This window comes from Martes martes (genome assembly GCF_963455335.1).
Source record: "Martes martes genome assembly, chromosome: 16".
NCBI lineage: Eukaryota > Metazoa > Chordata > Mammalia > Carnivora > Mustelidae > Martes > Martes martes.
The window spans coordinates 2,257,813-2,274,312 of record NC_137904.1 but is presented as its reverse complement, the minus strand read 5'-3'; the positions used below and the strand labels follow the sequence as shown (position 1 = coordinate 2,274,312).

At 63.7% G+C, this 16,500-nt stretch overlaps 2 protein-coding genes across 5 annotated transcripts; one reads left to right on the top strand and one right to left on the bottom strand.

Moving 5' to 3' along the window:
- Positions 1-762: 762 nt before the first annotated feature.
- SLC35G6 (solute carrier family 35 member G6) lies at positions 763-2,367 on the bottom strand (the record flags this gene model as incomplete). The annotated part of the gene is made up of 2 exons (XM_080825655.1): positions 2,261-2,367; positions 763-1,776 (listed from the first exon to the last, which is right to left on the bottom strand). The coding sequence occupies exons 1-2, from the start codon at positions 2,261-2,263 to the stop codon at positions 763-765; spliced, it is 1,017 nt and encodes a 338-aa protein (XP_080681781.1). The 5' UTR covers positions 2,264-2,367.
- A 1,100-nt stretch (positions 2,368-3,467) lies between these two features.
- ZBTB4 (zinc finger and BTB domain containing 4) lies at positions 3,468-15,680 on the top strand. Of its 4 annotated transcripts, none has more exons than XM_080825631.1 (5): positions 3,468-3,571; positions 11,096-11,186; positions 11,439-11,508; positions 11,956-13,031; positions 13,706-15,680. In XM_080825631.1, exons 4-5 carry the CDS (start codon positions 11,965-11,967, stop codon positions 15,663-15,665), a joined length of 3,027 nt encoding a protein of 1,008 aa, XP_080681757.1. In that variant the 5' UTR covers positions 3,468-3,571; positions 11,096-11,186; positions 11,439-11,508; positions 11,956-11,964; the 3' UTR covers positions 15,666-15,680. The 4 variants fall into 4 exon arrangements, with proteins under 4 accessions (XP_080681757.1, XP_080681756.1, XP_080681758.1 ...); XM_080825630.1 differs by lacking the exon at positions 3,468-3,571 and adding an exon at positions 5,636-10,860; XM_080825632.1 differs by lacking the exon at positions 3,468-3,571 and adding an exon at positions 11,735-11,819 and having other exon boundaries at positions 5,636-11,186.
- The last annotated feature ends 820 nt before the right edge of the window (positions 15,681-16,500 follow it).

The window sequence follows — 16,500 nt, the reverse complement described above, 5'->3', positions numbered from 1 at the left end:
GGAGGCTGGCCACTGTCCGGGAGAGATCACGGGACCGCGACAATCCAGGAAAAGCAGATTAGCCACGGGGCGGGACACAGAAGTCCTGGGGGATTCAGGGTCAAGGCGTCTAAACGTTAGGAAGTCCTACCCCCTTCCAGAATATTTCAGAAACCAGATTGGCGGGGGGGAGGGGGGCAGGGATCCCAAGGGATTCTCCAATGAGAGCAGAGTAGGACTTTCACTCCTTCCAAAGCAGAGATGACACCAACTGTACAGCCACATTCAGAGTGATCCTTGTTTGATGTCAATGTCACGTCACCACCCGGGGGGGAGGAGGCATAACCATGAGGGAAGGAAACGGTGTCTCGTGGGCGGGGGGAGGGAGGCACACCCCTTGACCCCAGCTGCTGGCTCTGTCCTTTGCCTGAAAGCCCCCCCAAACACTCCGGCCCCAATGCTCTTCTCTCTGCTGCTGAGGGGAAAATCCTCCCCATGGCTCATGGCGGGCCTGCCTCTCGGCCCCTCCGTTGGCTCCTCCGACCTCACTTGCCCTGTAGTTATGCCCTGATCCCCAAGCCCCAGCCTAGACTCCTCGTGTTTTGGTCCCCACACTTGTTCCAGGTCTTCTAGGCAGAGCCCCTCTCCACCCCTGACTGCAAGGGGTGTCCCTCTCCGGTATCAGCTCTTTTCCGGTCGCTGCTTCTCCCATGTTTGTATTCCAGTCTCTCCTCCTTCTATTTTCCCCTGCCCCCCCCAACCCCCAGGCTCTCCGGTCGGATCTCACTCCTCCACCTGCCCTTCCCTCTCACAGCTGAGGTTCTGGGCGGTGATGATGGCGATGCTGCCCAACACCACCCCTGCCCCCATGATGTCAGAAGGCGCCACGGTCTCATAGAGCACGTAATACTGCAGCATCAAGGCCACCACCACCTCGGAGTGCAGGACGGCGCACACCAGGGCGGGGTGGGCTTTCGTGACTGCATAGCTCACGCACACAAAGGAGACCAGGGCGAGGATCCCCACGGCCCCCACACAGCTCCAACTCAGAGGATCGCTGGGCAGCACAGGGGTCTGCAGTATGAAGAGGCCTGGCACCGAGCCCACCAGCCCCACCAAGCCAAACAGGAAGGCTACTGTCGGCAGGCAAGAGGGGAAGTCCAGGGAACGATAGACCAGGAGCCCCAGCGACAGTGCCAGGCCGCCCAGGAATGCGAGCACGTAGCCCAGGGCGGTGTAGAGGCCCGTGGTCCCCTCCTGCAGCGTCCCTAGTCCAGGTCCCACAATGATGATGAGTCCCAGGGTGCTGCCCAACAGACCACACCAGTCGTAGCCGCTGAGACCCTGGCTCTCGAGGCAGAGGGCGAGGAGGGCAGAGCAGACGGTGGACGAGCCCTTGCGGACCGTGGCTGCGTTGCCAGCAGGCACCACCTGAACCGCGCTGTAGGCGCACCCAATGCTGAGGACGTTGAGCAGGGCGTGGAGGCAGGCCCGGCCCCGGACATCGGGAGGTCCCAACAGGGGGTCACCGCGCACTTTCAGTAGCAGGGCAATGGGGAGGTGAAAGAGACAGCGACAGATGAGCAGCTCCAGCGAGGGTAAGCGGGAGGCCTGGTAAGCCATGCGGGAGAAGGGGCCCACAAAGCCAGCAGGCAGGCCCCCGCCCAGCAGGGCCACGAGCAGGCCCTTGGTGGCATCGGAGGGCCGGCAGCGCTGGTGCGAGGGGAGGCTGGCCGGAGTGGAGGGCGGCGATGGCTGGGTGAAGTCGGGCAGGTTGAAGTAAGGGTGATTGCCAGCCTGTGGGGGAGAAAGGAGCCGGGGCATTAGGGCAGCCATGGCCCCGGGGAGCAGAGGGTGGGGTGAATGCCAGGATGCGGCCTGGGACCTCACGGGACGGTAGCGGGGTCGGGCTGTCTTGCTGAGAACCCTCGGGAGCTAGAAAGGGCCCGAAACTGGACGAGGGGGTACAGTGTGGGCCGGGGGCCTCTAAAGCAGGAAGCAGGGGGTAAGCGGTCTCGGAGTATCGTGTTTCTCTGGGTAAGCTGTTCGGAGAAGAAGGAAAAGGACCCAGGGGGGCTCTGTTGGTTTGGGGACGGGAAGGCAGCCTCAGATGCTGGGCGTCGGTATGATGTCACAGGTTCCGCGGACGCCTGGGTACACCATTGTGAGTTTCATCTGTGGGTGTCTCCAGGACAGCTGGGAAAGTTTGAGGGGAAGGGACAAAAGGGAGCGGCCAGGAGCTCCGGGAAGGGGGCCGTGCCTCCCCGACCCCCACACTCACCATCTTTCCTTGGACTTCCTCCTCTACTCCTGGCTCAGGGGCCCTGGGCCCTTCGGAGCTCCAGCCCTTGTGACCTGGCTGGAGTGGGAGTGGGGTTCTTCCCTGGAACCTTCCTGAGGGGGGGGGGTGGGAGGTTCTTCCCTGGAACCTTCCTGAGGTGGGGGTGGGCCTAGTTTCTCATTGTTTCCAACCCCGCTGGCTCAATGTCCGTCTGGCTCCGAAGATCGTCTCATTCCTTTTTTCTTTTTTTCTTTCCCTCCTTCTGAGTAGCTCTGTGATGAGACTTCTTTGGCTTTATGTAACTTTGCTTATGTACGTCTCACCTTGTTTCGGAAAGGTTTTGCGGGAAGGAGCTCTGAGGGCTGGCTCTGGGGTCTCCCCAGCTCTGAATTTTTGAAGGCCAGGGAGGAGTCTCGGGGACTGTCCCTCCGGAGTTTCAGGAATGCGTGTTTCTTCTGTGTGTGCTCGCACCTGGTGTGTTGGTGGTGGTGTCCCAGGAGGCGCACACCAAGGCCTCTGCATTTATGCACCAGTGTATAGATGTGGAGGTTTCTGCTGGTGGGGACAAAATTTGAGCTGCGTGTTCATCTGCACCGGTAGTCATTTCTGTCCGGCTGGGGCCTGCCTGGCCTGCAGCCTGGTGGGGGGCTCTGTGCCTTTCTGGGGAGGGGGGGTGGGCATGTGCGTGTGTCCAGGGCCTGCCCCGTGAGTGTGCTGAGCCTCCGTCTGCGGGTCCCAGTGGGCCGGATCGCGAGCCTGCCATGTTGTGTGTCTGCGGAGAGGGTGTGCGTGCCCCGGGCGCTGGGCCCCGCCGAGTGAAGGGCGTGGGGTTGGGGGGGGGTGCGTCCCTTTGCCAGGGAGTGGGTGGTCGTGCGGGCTCGCGGGGGTGCCGCGGCCAGACCCGCGCCCGCTCGGGGTCCACCCGTCCGGCGGCCCGGCGCGGCGCCGTTTCCGTCCCGGGATCCGTCCGGGCCGAGGCCGTCGGACGCGCTCTCCCCGGAGCCTGAGCCCGGAGCCCTGCGTCGGTGTCGGCTGCGCTGCGCCGGCCTTCTCTCGGCGGCGGCGGCGCTGGGGGGGTACTGTTTCCGGGGGTGGGGGTGGGGGTAGGACCGGGGCGGGGGGAGCCGATGATGTCAGCGGCGGCGGCGGCGGCGGCGGCGGCGGCGGCGGGGCCGGGCCGGGGCCGGGCGCTGGGGGGGCCGGGGCCGGAGCCGGAGCCGGAGCCGGAGCTGGAGGCGGGCGAAACCGGAGCGGCCGGGGGCGGCCACGGGGATGAGCCGGGCCTGGCGGACGCGGCGCCATCGCAGTCAGGTGGGCCCCGGGGCGAACCGGGCAGGGCCAGGGCGGACCGGAGCCAACAGCCGGGCCCCCTCCCCGCCTGCCCGGCGCCGCGGGGGCCCGGGCCGCGCCCCGCGCCGCGACCGCTCCCCTCTGGGGTTGACCTGGGGGCTCAGGGGTCGGGGGCTGAGTCTGGCCCCGCCTCCAGGCGCGCGCGGCGCTGGGGGGCGACTAAGGGGGCCCCGGTGCGGCGTCCGACCCGGCGGCGGCCCGGGGGCGCGATCGCGCAGGGCCGGGGAGGGGGCCGCGCTCCCTCCCCTCCCGAAGGGTTAATTCTGCAGCCCGGCGCCCCCCACCCCTCCGTGGGGCAGGTTGGGGGTGGGGTGGGGCGGGTGTGAGCCCGGGCCGGCGCTGCAAGCTGCTGGGAGGGCGATGGCGTAGGAGCCAGGCAGAGAGGGGGAGGGGTGGGCCGCCCAGCGCCCCGGAGTTGTGGGGTGTGCGGGGTGCGCAGGGCGAGCAGGGGCCCCGGAGCCGCCGTGCCGTCGGGGCAGGGTTGTGACTGTGAGTCCCGGAGATTGTGTGTGTCCTGCTGTGTTGTGGGGCAAGGTAAACCTCTCCCCGGGCACCACCGTTTGCTGGTCCGGCGGCCAGGGGTCCGGGTAGGGCCCTCCCTGAGCCACGGGGACAGAGAGCCTGGTGGAGGGGTGTCCAGGGGTGTGGGGCAGAATTACAAGAGGTGGCCCTGTGGCTCTGCGTGACAGGTCCGCATAGGAAAGCAGGGCACAATCCACGCGGAGTTTTGTCAGATGTGTGGTTTTATGTATGTTTGCTGCTGGCATGTGTTTTCTCGCACACATGAACTATTTATGAACTGTTGTTTTCTGCGCAGCTGGCGTGGTTAGGGTATGTGCTGTGTAGGGCACCTGGGGGCGGCGGGTATGTGCCCGTCTGGAGGGGGCTGTTGTGTACCTCTGAGTCGGAAGGTGTCACGTCCGGGTCCCCTTTCTGTGCCCTGCTGAGGTGTGGCCCCGTGTTGGCGAGGATGGCCCGCCCGCAGGGTTTGTGGGTCTGCTTGTTGAGTGAGTTGCACGGTGGGGAGAAGCAGGTCTCGAACTCAGGTCCCCAGGATCTGTGGCAAGTGAGAAGCCCCCAGGGTGTGTCCCAGGTACTTGCGGGGCCGCGGGCCCCAGGCTGGGGGAACGTACAGGTTGTGTTTATGGGATCGTGGGCAGCCAGGCGAGGGCAAGGTTGTGTGTCTGTAACATTCTCTATGGGATTCTTTTGTGACGTTGTTTGTGGGAGCCTGTCCGTGCTGTGGGGCTGGGAGGCGAGCCGGTCGGAAAACACTTGTGGGGAGGGAGGTGGCGTGACAAGGGCAATGTGGGCCTCAGCCTCGGGAGATCAGGCGCGAGCTGTGTGTGCGTGCCTGCCTTCCGTGCGGCTCAGCGGCCGTGTGGGGCTGCCGTGGGGATCTGTTATGAAGGAGGCAGCGAGATAAATATGGGGCAGAGCAAGGGCAGCGGGCGGGAGGCCTGGGTGTTGTTGGGGTGGCCCGGCCGGTCTTTGTGCGGGGTCCGTGTCAGGGTCACCGGGAGGAGAGGCCTGGCGGTGGCAAGGAAACTAAGCTTGGCCCCGGGTGGCTTCTTGGCCGTGTTTACGTAAAGGCCGGGTGTGACTCTTGTCACTGACATGGAAAAAAGAAACACGAAGTTTTCAGTCCCCTCCTGCGGCTTCACCCTCCTCTCTGCCCCCCCCCCCCCGTACCTCTGCTTTTCCTGCTCTTCTGTGACGCACACGGGGCCGCTCCTGCCCCCGTGGAGGGGTCTGGGAATGGAATTCACTCACGAGGCAGATTGCTCAGAACAGGTTTTCCTCACCTGTGTGTGTGTGTGTAGGAGTGAGAGGTGTGTGTGCTGCGCCTGGCCTGGCTGGGGGGAGGGGGGCGGTGCGGTTACGTACTGGGCGGGGAGGGGGTGAGGAGGGCGCTGGGGCCAGGCCCTTTGGTGCCATGGGTGTGGGGGGCTGCTGGCCGCTGTGGGAGGCCGACACAGCGGGTCCATTATGGCCTGCTGGAGGGGAGCGGGGCCTGGACTGGAACTGAGGGGTTCTGGCCTTGAGGGAGCCTCCGTTCCTCATACGTAACACGGGGCTCGATCCCTGCCCTGCCTGCTTCTGACAGGGACGTAAGTGGCACATGGGAAACGTGCCTGGAAGGCAGCTCCAGTCTAGGGGCTCTGCCGGTGCCAGCCCCCCGTAGAGCCCCTTCTCAGGGCCAGGCCCATAGCAATGGCAGTGAACTTGGATCGAGCATGCACAGTGTCCCGGGCCCTGTTCTCCGTGCTTTTCCACATCCTCATTCATTCACTCTTTGCAACACCCCGAGGAAGGAGGTGTTCGAATCATCTCCCTTTTTCCAATGAAGACAGCCGAACCCAGAGAAGTTAAGTCATTTGCTCAAAGCCACCTTGCTGGTAAGAGGGAAAGCTCTAGATTCTGTGTTCTTCCAGGCTGTTCTCTGCTGCCTTTCTGAATGAAGCTTTCCGCGGGCCTCTCTGTGCACCCCCCCACACACACACACTTCTCCCCCGTTTCTGCAGAACCTAGCACCTGTACCAGGCCAACTCAGAAGACCAGCATGTTTTGACAATGATGCGAGGAGTCCCAGCCCAGGCAGTGAGGACCTACAGTTGGGTGCTGGGTGCTGGCCACAGGGGTACCCCGTGTTGATGAGCTAGGCACAGGAGAGACTGTCCTTGGCCTGTGGGTCAGGGAGGGCCACGGCGGAAGTGACGTTTGAATTACATTTTGGAGGGCTTCGGGGAAGAGGTTGGGAGAGGTTTCGTCTTTGGCAGGAGAGCCGGCGCAGGCAAAGACGGGGGGGCCGGGGGCCACATTAGGTGGGAGAGCCCCCCGGGTACCTGAAGGGAGTCTAACACAAGGCGGGATTGGAGAGGAAGATTGGAACTGGACCCTTGCATGGCTGGCTGAGCCGTCTGAATTTTACCCCCGAGTGAGTGGGGGCCAGTGAAGGTTTTCAGCCCAGGGCCCATAGGCCCCGAGCCGGCTGGGGACAGGAACCCTTGGCAAGAGGAGGGCTGGATGCCGGGAGGTAGGCCCGGAGGCAGGGGACTAACCTTGGGCCAGGCGAGTGTTAACAAAGGCCTGAGCTAGTCCAGGGGCCCGAGGTGGGTGGAAAGGAAGGCTTCCAAAACCATTCCCCAGCCTGGCGGCCGATCCGACCCAGCCTGGTGAGGGCTGGACGCGGGGAGCCAAGGAAAGGGCGGAGTCAGACGTGACACAGTTAGGGCTTAGCACGTGAGACCTTAGTGGTGATGTCTGTCACCCGCTGGCCGCCCGTAGGCCCTTCAGAGCAGGATCCGGTGGTCTGGCAGAGGGGAAGGAGTTCGTATCCAGGTTCACATGAGCCCGGGTCTGGATTTTGACTCTGGTGCTCACGTGCTACGTGACCTTCAGCAGGGCATTCCCCGCCACCCCCGCACGCCCCACGAGTCTCAGTTTTTGGATCTGTAAAATTGGGATGTTACAAATACCAGCCTTAGAGTAAATCGTGCGGTGCGACAATCCACGCAAAAACCCTGGGAGCATATCGGGCAAACTGTATGTGCCCTAATCGTGGTCGTGTCATTCTCCTCCTCTCCAGCTGCTGGCCGGTCGGTCCAGCACTGAGGCTGGCGTCCTTCTGGAGAGCAGACAGACCCCGGGATGACTTTGAAGGAGACAGATCCATTCATTCCCCCAGATGTTTTTGAACTCTCCCATTACGTACGGGACCCCGGTCTCAGCCGCGGCGACAGCAGTGAGCAAGCAGGGGACACCTCCCTGCCTCGGAGCTTACATTCCGGAGAGGAACGAGCAGTATGTTTCGCTAAGTGCCAAGTTGGAAAGGAGAGGAGAGGGCTAGGAAGTGTAGGGAGGTGTGGGCGGCCAGGAAGCCCTCCTGGAGAAGGGGACTTGGGGCAGTGCTTCAAGGAGGAGGGGCAGCGAGGCGTGGGGCTATGTGAGGAAGAACATTTCAGGCAGAGGGAACAGCAGGAGGCGCTCAGAGCCCCCCCCCCCCCCGTCACACCTCTCAGGCCACATAGCCAGTCGAGAACGGGGAAACCGTGAAAACAAATAAAAAACGAAAAACCACAGAGCCACCAACCTGCCCTGAGCTTGATTTCTGCCTCTTCTTTACCACATCCCTCCACTACTTTCCAGGACTGAGTTCCAAGATAATAATAAGAGCTACAGCGTTTGCTGAGCACTTAACCGAGTATCAAGTACTGTACTAGGTACTCCCCATCAGGAGCTCGCTTGATCTCCACAGACAGCCCTCCGAAGCGAACGACTCGTTATCCCACCTTACAGACAAAGAACCTGAGAGAGAGAGAGGTTAGGGAACTGGCCCAGGCTCACAAAACTCCTGTCTTCACCTCCCGTAAAACCCCGTAGGGTGGTTGCCAGCGATGGGCAGTTGAACTCTGGGGAGCTGGGTCCCGACCCCGGCTTGGTTAGCAGCGAGACGGGGTGGGGGTGTCAGATCGCCCCACCACTGCATCCTCCCCCCTTTCCGGTGAGGAGTTTGGCGCATTGCAAGCCTCCGTTTACTCATCTGTACTGTGGGGTCGATGACAGACCGCACTGTGGCTGTCCGGGGTCCTGTTGAGTGTTGACATGAGTCGATGCAGATAAAATGCTTTGCACTGTGCTCGTCACACAAGGATTTCCTAAATGACAGCTACAGGGACCGCGATGAGGATGTTTGGGGGATCTCTAAGGGCCGGGCGGGCTTCGGACCTCCGTGGTTCTCAGGAGCCCTGACAGGCCTTGTGCAGGTACCTTGGCAGTCAGCACCCAGCCACGGGGCGGTAGGCGCCAAGGCCACGTGCCTGAGCAGGTGGGCAGGCCTGGCCGACGGGAGGAGCGGGGCTGGAGGTGAGCCTCCGCTGTGCGCCCCTGTGCAGGCCTGCTACCTCTGGAGGAAAGAGTCCCTCTTCGAATTTTTTTCCCTTCCTCTGATTTTCACGATTTTCACAAAAGGTACTAGATGGGCAGGTAAATAGGTTAATAGCGAGTGCTGTTAAAAAAACAAACAAAACACCACTGGTTCTCTACTAGAGAACTACTTATCTACTTCTGAGAACAAACATGGGGGGTTTTCGCACACAGACCAATTCTCGGACGCCAGCTGGGGGTCCCACAATTCGACTCGATTCTGACACTGTCTCCCTGGAGGTACAGTCCGATCCCGCAGATTAAGGCCCCTGAGCCGGCCCGCTCCAGATGTCAGCCGTGAGTCTGGGCCTCCCATACTTCTGGCCGACCAGCTATACGTCAGGGTTCCCCGTGACCCTCTCTTCAGCTTCGAGAATTTGCTAGAATGGCCGGTAGAACCGGGGGAGATGCTTACTTCGGTTGACTGGTTTACTGCATGATAATTGCATGATAATATTGTAGCCAAATGACAAACTACAAATGCTGAAGTCTGGAAAGGTCCTGAGCTCAGGCCCTCCTGTCTCTGCCAGTTGGGGTACACCGCCCTCCTGGCAGGTGAGTGCGTCCACTGACCCAGAAGCTCTCCGAACCCCGTGGTGGAGGCTTCGTCACGTAGGCGTGGTCAGTTATGAACTCGGTCCCCGGCCCCTGTCCCCTCCACGGAGGATGGCGGTGAGCTGAAGGCCCCGAGCATCTAAACGTGGCTAGGTCTTGGGGGTGACCTGCCCTCACCCTGAAACTCTCCGGGAGACCACCCAGGTCACCTCACGGAGAACAAAAGATGCTCCTGTCACCCAGGAAATGCCAGAGGATTTAGGAGCTTGGTGTCAGGGACCAGGGCCAAAGACCAAATATTAGCACAAAAGGTGCTCCTAGCCCCTCTGTCACTTGGGAAATTATAAGAATTTTAGGAGCACTGTGTCAGGAATGGGGATGCAGACCAAATATACCTATTTCCTACAGGGTCACAATATCACAGCTAGAAACCTGTCGTCCTTCCTGGTGAACACAGATCCAGTGAAGAAAACAGGCTTCCTAGCCGGACTTGCCCAAATCAGACCCCAGCCAGGCTACTAGCTGGTCATGCATTCTTGGGCCAGCTACCCGGCATCTCTAGCTTCAGGCTGTCCCCCCCCTTTTTTTTTTTTTTTAAAGATTTTATTTATTAATGAGAGCACGTGAGAGAGCGAGCACAAGCAGGGGAGTAGCAGGCAGAGGCAGAGGGAGAAGCAGGCTCCCTGCTGAGCTGGGAGCCCAATTCGGGGCTCGATCCCAGGACCCTGGGATCATGACCTGAACCGAAGGCGGACGCCCAACCGACTGAGCCCCCCAGGCTGTCTGTTTAAAACAGGTACCTGGGGCACCTGGCCGGCTCAGTCAGTGGAGCGCGCGACTCTTGGCCTCAGGGTTGTCAGTTCGAGCCCCGTGTTGGGAGTGGAGAGGACTTAAAAATAAAACCTCTGCGATGGGGAAGCCGAGTCGCTCCCTTTAGAGTAGTGACGAGGAGCGGAGGGTCATGCGAGTGAAGCACTTCGGTCTTGGGGGTCCCAGCGGCCCAGGAAGGGGGGAGCCCTCTCCCTTTCCTCAATTTTACCCCCCAGAACTGGACACAGGCCTGCACATGGGGCAGCTTCTGTAGGATTCCGGCCCACCTGCGATCCAGCAGCTTGGGGGAGCACCTGACCCGTGCTGGTGTGTGCGTCGCACTTGGGGTATTGGAGCTTTTGAACAGCACCCTCTTTACCACCTTCCTCCTGCTCCAGGAGAGGAATCAGGGCCGTCTTTTTGGGAACATGACACGAGTTGTGGCACGGAGGCCTTGTGGCCCAGATAGTATGACTAATAGAAGGGTTTTGGTGGAAAGGGGGGATTTATGAGAAACTCCTGCTGCACGGTAGCTCAGAGGACACGTGTGGCCCAGGGTGTGGGGAAGGAGAGGGTTCTGGGGTTTCCTGGACGGTGGACCAGAGGGGCCTGTGCTCAGCAGGCCCCCGCTACTCCCAGCTGTGTGCGACTCTGTGGCCCTGGAACCCAGATCTTCCTCTGAGAAATGGGACCCCAGAGTCCCGAGGGTGCCCACCACCGGGGGGAGTGGCTGTGGGGGGCTTTCTGTGCAGTGACAGCCACAGCTCACGTCAGGCTCGCCCGCTGCTCCTTTCGGAGGGCCCTCTAGCAAGAGCTGAGCTCAGAGATTGTGTTTCCCTTCCTCCTTTTTAAGCCAAAGCCCCAAAGCCGCCAGCCTTCAGAGTAAAGGAGAGGGACCCAAGCTGCTTCGTGCTGGCTCTGGTGGCCTTTCCAGTGCCCTCCCGAGACAACAAGCTGGCGTATGTATGTCTCAGTCAGTCTGTGGTCCCTGCTGGTCCCCAGGCTCCAGAAAGCTCCTCCAGGATACACGGGGCTGGGGTGTGCTTGTGTGTGTGTGGGTGTGGGTGTGGGTCCTCTGCTAGATCCACTGTCTGGCAGTTGGGCCCAATAAAAAAGCTCTAGGAAATCTGTTTTGATATGCAAATGAGGCAATTATAATGAAAGACAACATGCAAATCTTTGATTTTCTTTGAGCCCCGGAAGATTGGGCCAAAGGGACTTGAGAGCAATCCAAGAGGCTTCCCTGGACCTATGGGACTGCGCTACGCTGCTGTGTCGCGTGGAGGTGAATCAAAACGCGCAGATTGTCTCGTGCGGGTGCTTCTCGGGCCGGCAGAACAGGGCTGGGCACCGAAGAGCGTGACCTCCAGCTCGGGCCGGAGGCAGCAGCCCAAAGCCGGACGGGTCCCCGGGAGGGGGTCAGCCCAGCAGCCCGGGCATGTCCTTCCTTGACCCCCCGTCCTGCGCCACCTCCCCCCTTCCTGGGGTCCTTTCCGTGCCAGCTCCGCTCCTGAGGACGCGGTTTGTGTCTCCCCAGAAGGAAGAGGCCCCGCAGAAGGGACTTGCTGAGCCTCCCCCGCTCTGCTCCATGTTGGCTGTGCCCTCAGGTGAGGCGGCGCGAGGGCCCGCGGCCCGGGGAAAGGGGGGGGACCGGACACGGGGCAGTTTTCCGAGGCCGCGGAGCCCCGCGAAGTGGTCAGTAGGCGTGTGCGGGGCGTCCTCCTCTTCCCGGGAGGAGAGAGGTGGCCACTGCTGACGTCTCTGGGCTGCGACTTTGGGGCCTTTGACCTGTTGACCTTCATCTTGACCTGGGCCGGCCCTGGCCTCTTCCAGCCGCGGGTGTTTGGCGTGCCAGGGCTGGGTGCCGGCCAGGCGAGCGTGGCTGAGGTCAACCAACCCCTGCCTTCTGTGGCCGGAGGTTTGTCACTTTCTCCAGTCTCTGACCAACAGACCCCCGCCCCCTGCCCTCCCAAGTCCCCTCCCTGGTGTCAGAGGCCCTCCCCACCTCCCCCGGGCCTCTGACGTCCTTCCCGGGCCTCTTCTCCCCGGTCCAGGCTGGCGCCATGCCCCCCCCAGCAGAGGTGACGGACCCGTCCCATGCCCCCGCCGTCCTGCGTCAGCTCAATGAGCAGCGGCTCCGAGGCCTCTTCTGTGACGTCACCCTCATAGCTGGAGACACCAAGTTCCCTGCTCACCGCAGTGTCCTGGCGGCTTCCAGTCCCTTCTTCAGAGAGGCCCTGCTTGCTTCAGCTCCACTCCCCCTCCCACCAGTTACTGGGGGCCCTGCCCCCAACCCGGCCACCACCACAGCTGCCTCCTCCTCCTCCTCCTCCTCTTCTTCCTCCTCCTCTTCTTCCTCTTCCTCCTCTTCCCCCCCTCCGGCCTCACCCCCCACTTCCTCCCCACCCCGGGTCCTGGAGCTGCCAGGGGTCCCCGCAGCTGCCTTCTCTGATGTCCTCAACTTCATCTATAGCGCCCGGCTTGCTCTACCTGGCGGCGGAGGGGACGGGGCAGCGGTGGCAGAGATCGGAGCTCTGGGGCGGCGTCTGGGCATCTCCCGCCTGCAGGGCCTGGGGGAGGGAGGCGATGCCTGGGTACCTCCTGCCCCAGCACCCATGGCCACCTCGCAGCCCGAAGACGACAGCTTCGGGCCCGGGCCGAGGCCCGCCGGGGAGTGGGAGGGGGACCGGGCTGAGGCCCAGGCCTCTGACTCGCAGGCCCCCCTGTCCCGGCGGCCCCTCCCCTGCCCGCGCTGTGGGAAAAGCTTCATCCATCCCAAGCGGCTGCAGACCCATGAGGCGCAGTGCCGCCGCGGGGCCGGCACCCGGGGGTCTGCGGGGCTGGCCTCCGGGGGCTCGGCCCCCAGCGGTCCGGCCGGAGTGGATGCCTCGGCCCTGCCGACGCCGGTGGGCTTCCGAGGTGGCCCCGAGCACGTGGTGAAGGTGGTGGGCGGCCACGTGCTGTACGTGTGCGCCGCCTGCGAGCGCTCCTACGTGACGCTGTCCAGCCTGAAGCGGCACAGCAACGTGCACTCGTGGCGCAGGAAGTACCCGTGTCGCTACTGCGAGAAGGTGTTCGCACTGGCGGAGTACCGAACCAAGCACGAGGTGTGGCACACCGGGGAGCGCAGGTGAGCCGCTGGCCAGGCGCGGCGGGGTGGGGGGGGTGGGGGGCTGCGGGGCTGGGGCCGTGGCCGGGGCCGCAGACTACAGGGGTGTGGAAGGGTAGGAGCTGGACCCAGTAAGTCGTGGGGAATCCTGCCTGCTCACCCCCTCACCCCTGCTCACCCGCTCCTCGTCGCAGGCGCAGCCGCCTCCCTCCAGCCTGGGCTCTCCCTCCCCCGATGCTCACTAGCACCTCTGGGTGCCTGGGGTTGGGCCTGGTGCGGTGAGGAGGGTCCCCCAGGAAGCTGCCCCCGTAGGAGGAGACGGTGGGGGGCGCAGGCAGGCCCAGGGGGAGTTGTAAGGTGTCTTTCCCCCACCTGTTCCTGCTCGTGAGACACCCCCCCATCCGTCAGCGGGGCTTCAGAGAAGGCTCCGGGGGTCAGGCGAGGCGCGTGATTATTCCCGGTTCGCAGATGGACCCTCTGGGGCCCAGCCCCTCACAGCCAGTGGGGGCACCGAGCTAGGGCTGTACCTCCCGGGAGGCTGGCAGGATGGGACCAGCGGCATGAAAGGAGGGCGAGCGCCCGGGTGGGGGAAGTCGTAGGTCTGAGTGCACGATGCGGGCAGCTGAGACCGGGCTTCGGGGCCCCCTGATTCCCATGTCCCCGTCCCCACCCTGTTCCCTGCTGTCCCGGCCCAGGTACCAGTGCATCTTCTGCTGGGAGACGTTTGTCACTTATTATAACCTGAAGACCCACCAGCGAGCCTTCCACGGCATTAGCCCCGGGCTCTTAGCCAGTGAGAAGACGCCCAATGGAGGCTACAAGCCCAAGCTTAATACCCTCAAGCTGTACCGCCTGCTCCCCATGCGGGCTGCCAAGCGGCCCTACAAGACCTACAGCCAGGCCGCCCCCGACGCCCCCCTCTCTCCAAGCCTCAACACACCGGCCCCGGTAGCCATGCCTGCCAGCCCCCCGCCCGGGCCCCCTCCCGCCCCCCAGCCCGGTCCCCCGCCCTCCGTCATCGCATTTGCCCACCCTGCTCCCTCGGTCATTGTGCACGGGCGCAGCAGCAGTGGTGGCGCAGGGGGGGGGCCGGCCACCGCGGGGGGAGCCCAAGCCGCCTCGGTCATCACTTACACTGCGCCCCCGAGGCCCCCCAAAAAACGTGAGTACCCACCGCCTCCCCCCCAACCTGCAGCCACGCCGAGCAGCCCCGCTACCGCGGGCGGCCCGGCCACCGCCGCAGGCCCGGCCACAGCCACGGAGGAGGCCAAGGGCCGCAACCCACGGGCTGGAAGGACTCTGACCTACACGGCCAAGCCAGCCGGCGGGATTGGCGGGGGTGGGGGTCCCCCTGCGGGGCCTGGCCGGGGCCCCTCTCAGCTCCAGGCCGCACCTCCACTGTGCCAGATCACTGTGCGGATCGGGGAGGAGGCCATTGTCAAGCGCCGCATCTCAGAGACTGACCTGCGCCCCGGGGAGCTGAGCGGGGAGGAGGTGGAGGAGAGCGAGGACGACGACGACGACGAGGACGACGACGACGACGAGGACGACGACGACGACGAGGAGGAATCGCGGGCCGGCGGGGAGGACCAGCTCTGGCGGCCCTACTACTCCTACAAGCCCAAGCGCAAGGCCGGGGCGGCGGGCGCGGGCAGCGGCGGAGGCGGCGCGCTGCCCCGAGGCCGCCGGCCGCCGCGCTGGAGGCAGAAGTCGGAGCGCAGGAGCTGGGAGGACGCGCCGGCCGCCGAGGGCCCCGCGGGGCGCGCCCGGGCCGAGCGGAGGCACCGCTGCGGGGACTGCGCCCAGACCTTCGCCACCGTGCGGAAGCTGCGCAAGCACCAGGAGGCGCACGGCGGCGGCGCGCACGGGGCCCGCGGCGGCCGCAGGCCCTCCAGCCGCTTCGCCTGCCCGCACTGCGCCAAGGTGTGCAAGACGGCGGCCGCCCTGAGCCGCCACGGGCAGAGGCACGCGGCCGAGCGGCCCGGGGGCACCCCCACGCCCGTCATCGCCTACTCCAAGGGCAGCGCTGGCGCCAGAGCCGCGGATGTCAAGGAGGAGGCCCCCCAAGAGATGCAGGTGTCCTCGTCCAGCGGGGAGGCGGGGGGCGGGAGCGCCGCTGCCGCCGCGGAGGGAGCGCCCGAGGCTGCCTCTCTGCAGGACCCTGTCATCTCGGGGGGTGAGGAGCCCCCGCTGGTGGCGGGAGGGGGCACCTATGCCTATCCGCCGGTGCAGGAATTTCCGCTGGCTCTGATCGGGAGCGGCAGGGAGCCTGGCGGCGGGAGGGGCAAAGCTGGCAGCGAGGGGCCGGTGGGCGCTGGGGAGGGGGACCGCGTGGAGGGGATGGGGGCTGCCAAAGTCACCTTCTACCCAGAACCCTACCCGCTCGTCTACGGCCCCCAGCTCCTTGCCGCCTACCCTTACAACTTCAGCAACCTGGCTGCTCTCCCGGTTGCTCTTAACATGGTCCTACCTGATGAGAAGGGCGGGGGGGCCCTTCCCTTCCTTCCAGGGGTCTTTGGCTACGCAGTCAATCCTCAAGCCGCGCCCCCTACTCCCCCAACCCCACCTCCCCCGACTCTTCCTCCACCGGTCCCCCCTAAGGGAGAAGGGGAAAGGGCAGGGCTTGAGAGAACCCAGAAGGGAGATGTGGGGTGAGCTCTGGGCCCACCTCCCCCCTTTCACCAGATACCACCCTCCCTGAACCCCCTGCCACTACCAGCTCCCCGGCTTCCCTGCCCCTTGGGAGCCCCTCCACACTCTTGTGCAGGGACTTGGGGGCCCCTGGAGCTCAGGGGTCAGGCTGCTTTGTGTGAGATTGTAGTTTTGCCATCTCCTGGGAAGGGATCTTGGGTGGTTCCCCTCTCAGTTCTCCTCCTCCAGGGAATGGCCTCCGTGAGGGGCAGGGCCAGCTCCCATCCTTTCTCCAGCCCTCGGGGCAACTGAGCAATATACTTACATGAATCTCTACTCACGGCCCCCACCAGCTCTGAATGTCTAACCCACCCTCCTGATTCGTAAACCCGGGGGGAAACCATCTCTCTCACCTAGTGACCTCCCCTCATTCTGAAGCTTTCTCTAAGCCCCTGCCTAGACGCTTCCTAGCACATTCCATTCTTCGTGGCCCAGGGCCTGGACCAGACCATTGTGATACCTGACCCCCGCCCATCTGGGAGCATGGCTTCTGGTTCCATTCTTCCCAGGGGTGGGTTTCTGCGTCCCTGTCTCCTTCACGTGACGATGCCATGCCTTCCTGGGCTCCCATGCCTTTGGGTCTTCCATATGGCTCCTCGCTCTCCTACTCTGGAGATGGCCTCTTCCGATTCAGGTCAAGGAGGTGTTGCCGGGAGGGCTAGCCATCTGTTCCACGGCTGAGCACTTTCCCAGCCCAGGGCAGCACGAATCTTGGCCCTGTCTTGACCCCCAAATCCAGTGAGCCCCAGATTCTTCCAAGGCAAAGAGGTGAGCAGATCGCACCTCTTCCTGCCTCTAC

Bases quoted from the DNA above. Each gene is read 5' to 3' on its own strand.
- ZBTB4 (XM_080825631.1), top strand. From the start codon at position 11,965: ATGCCCCCCCCAGCAGAGGTGACGGACCCGTCCCATGCCCCCGCCGTC. The intron at 13,032-13,705 runs GTGAGCCGCTGG...GTCCCGGCCCAG, and splicing joins TGGCACACCGGGGAGCGCAG to GTACCAGTGCATCTTCTGCT.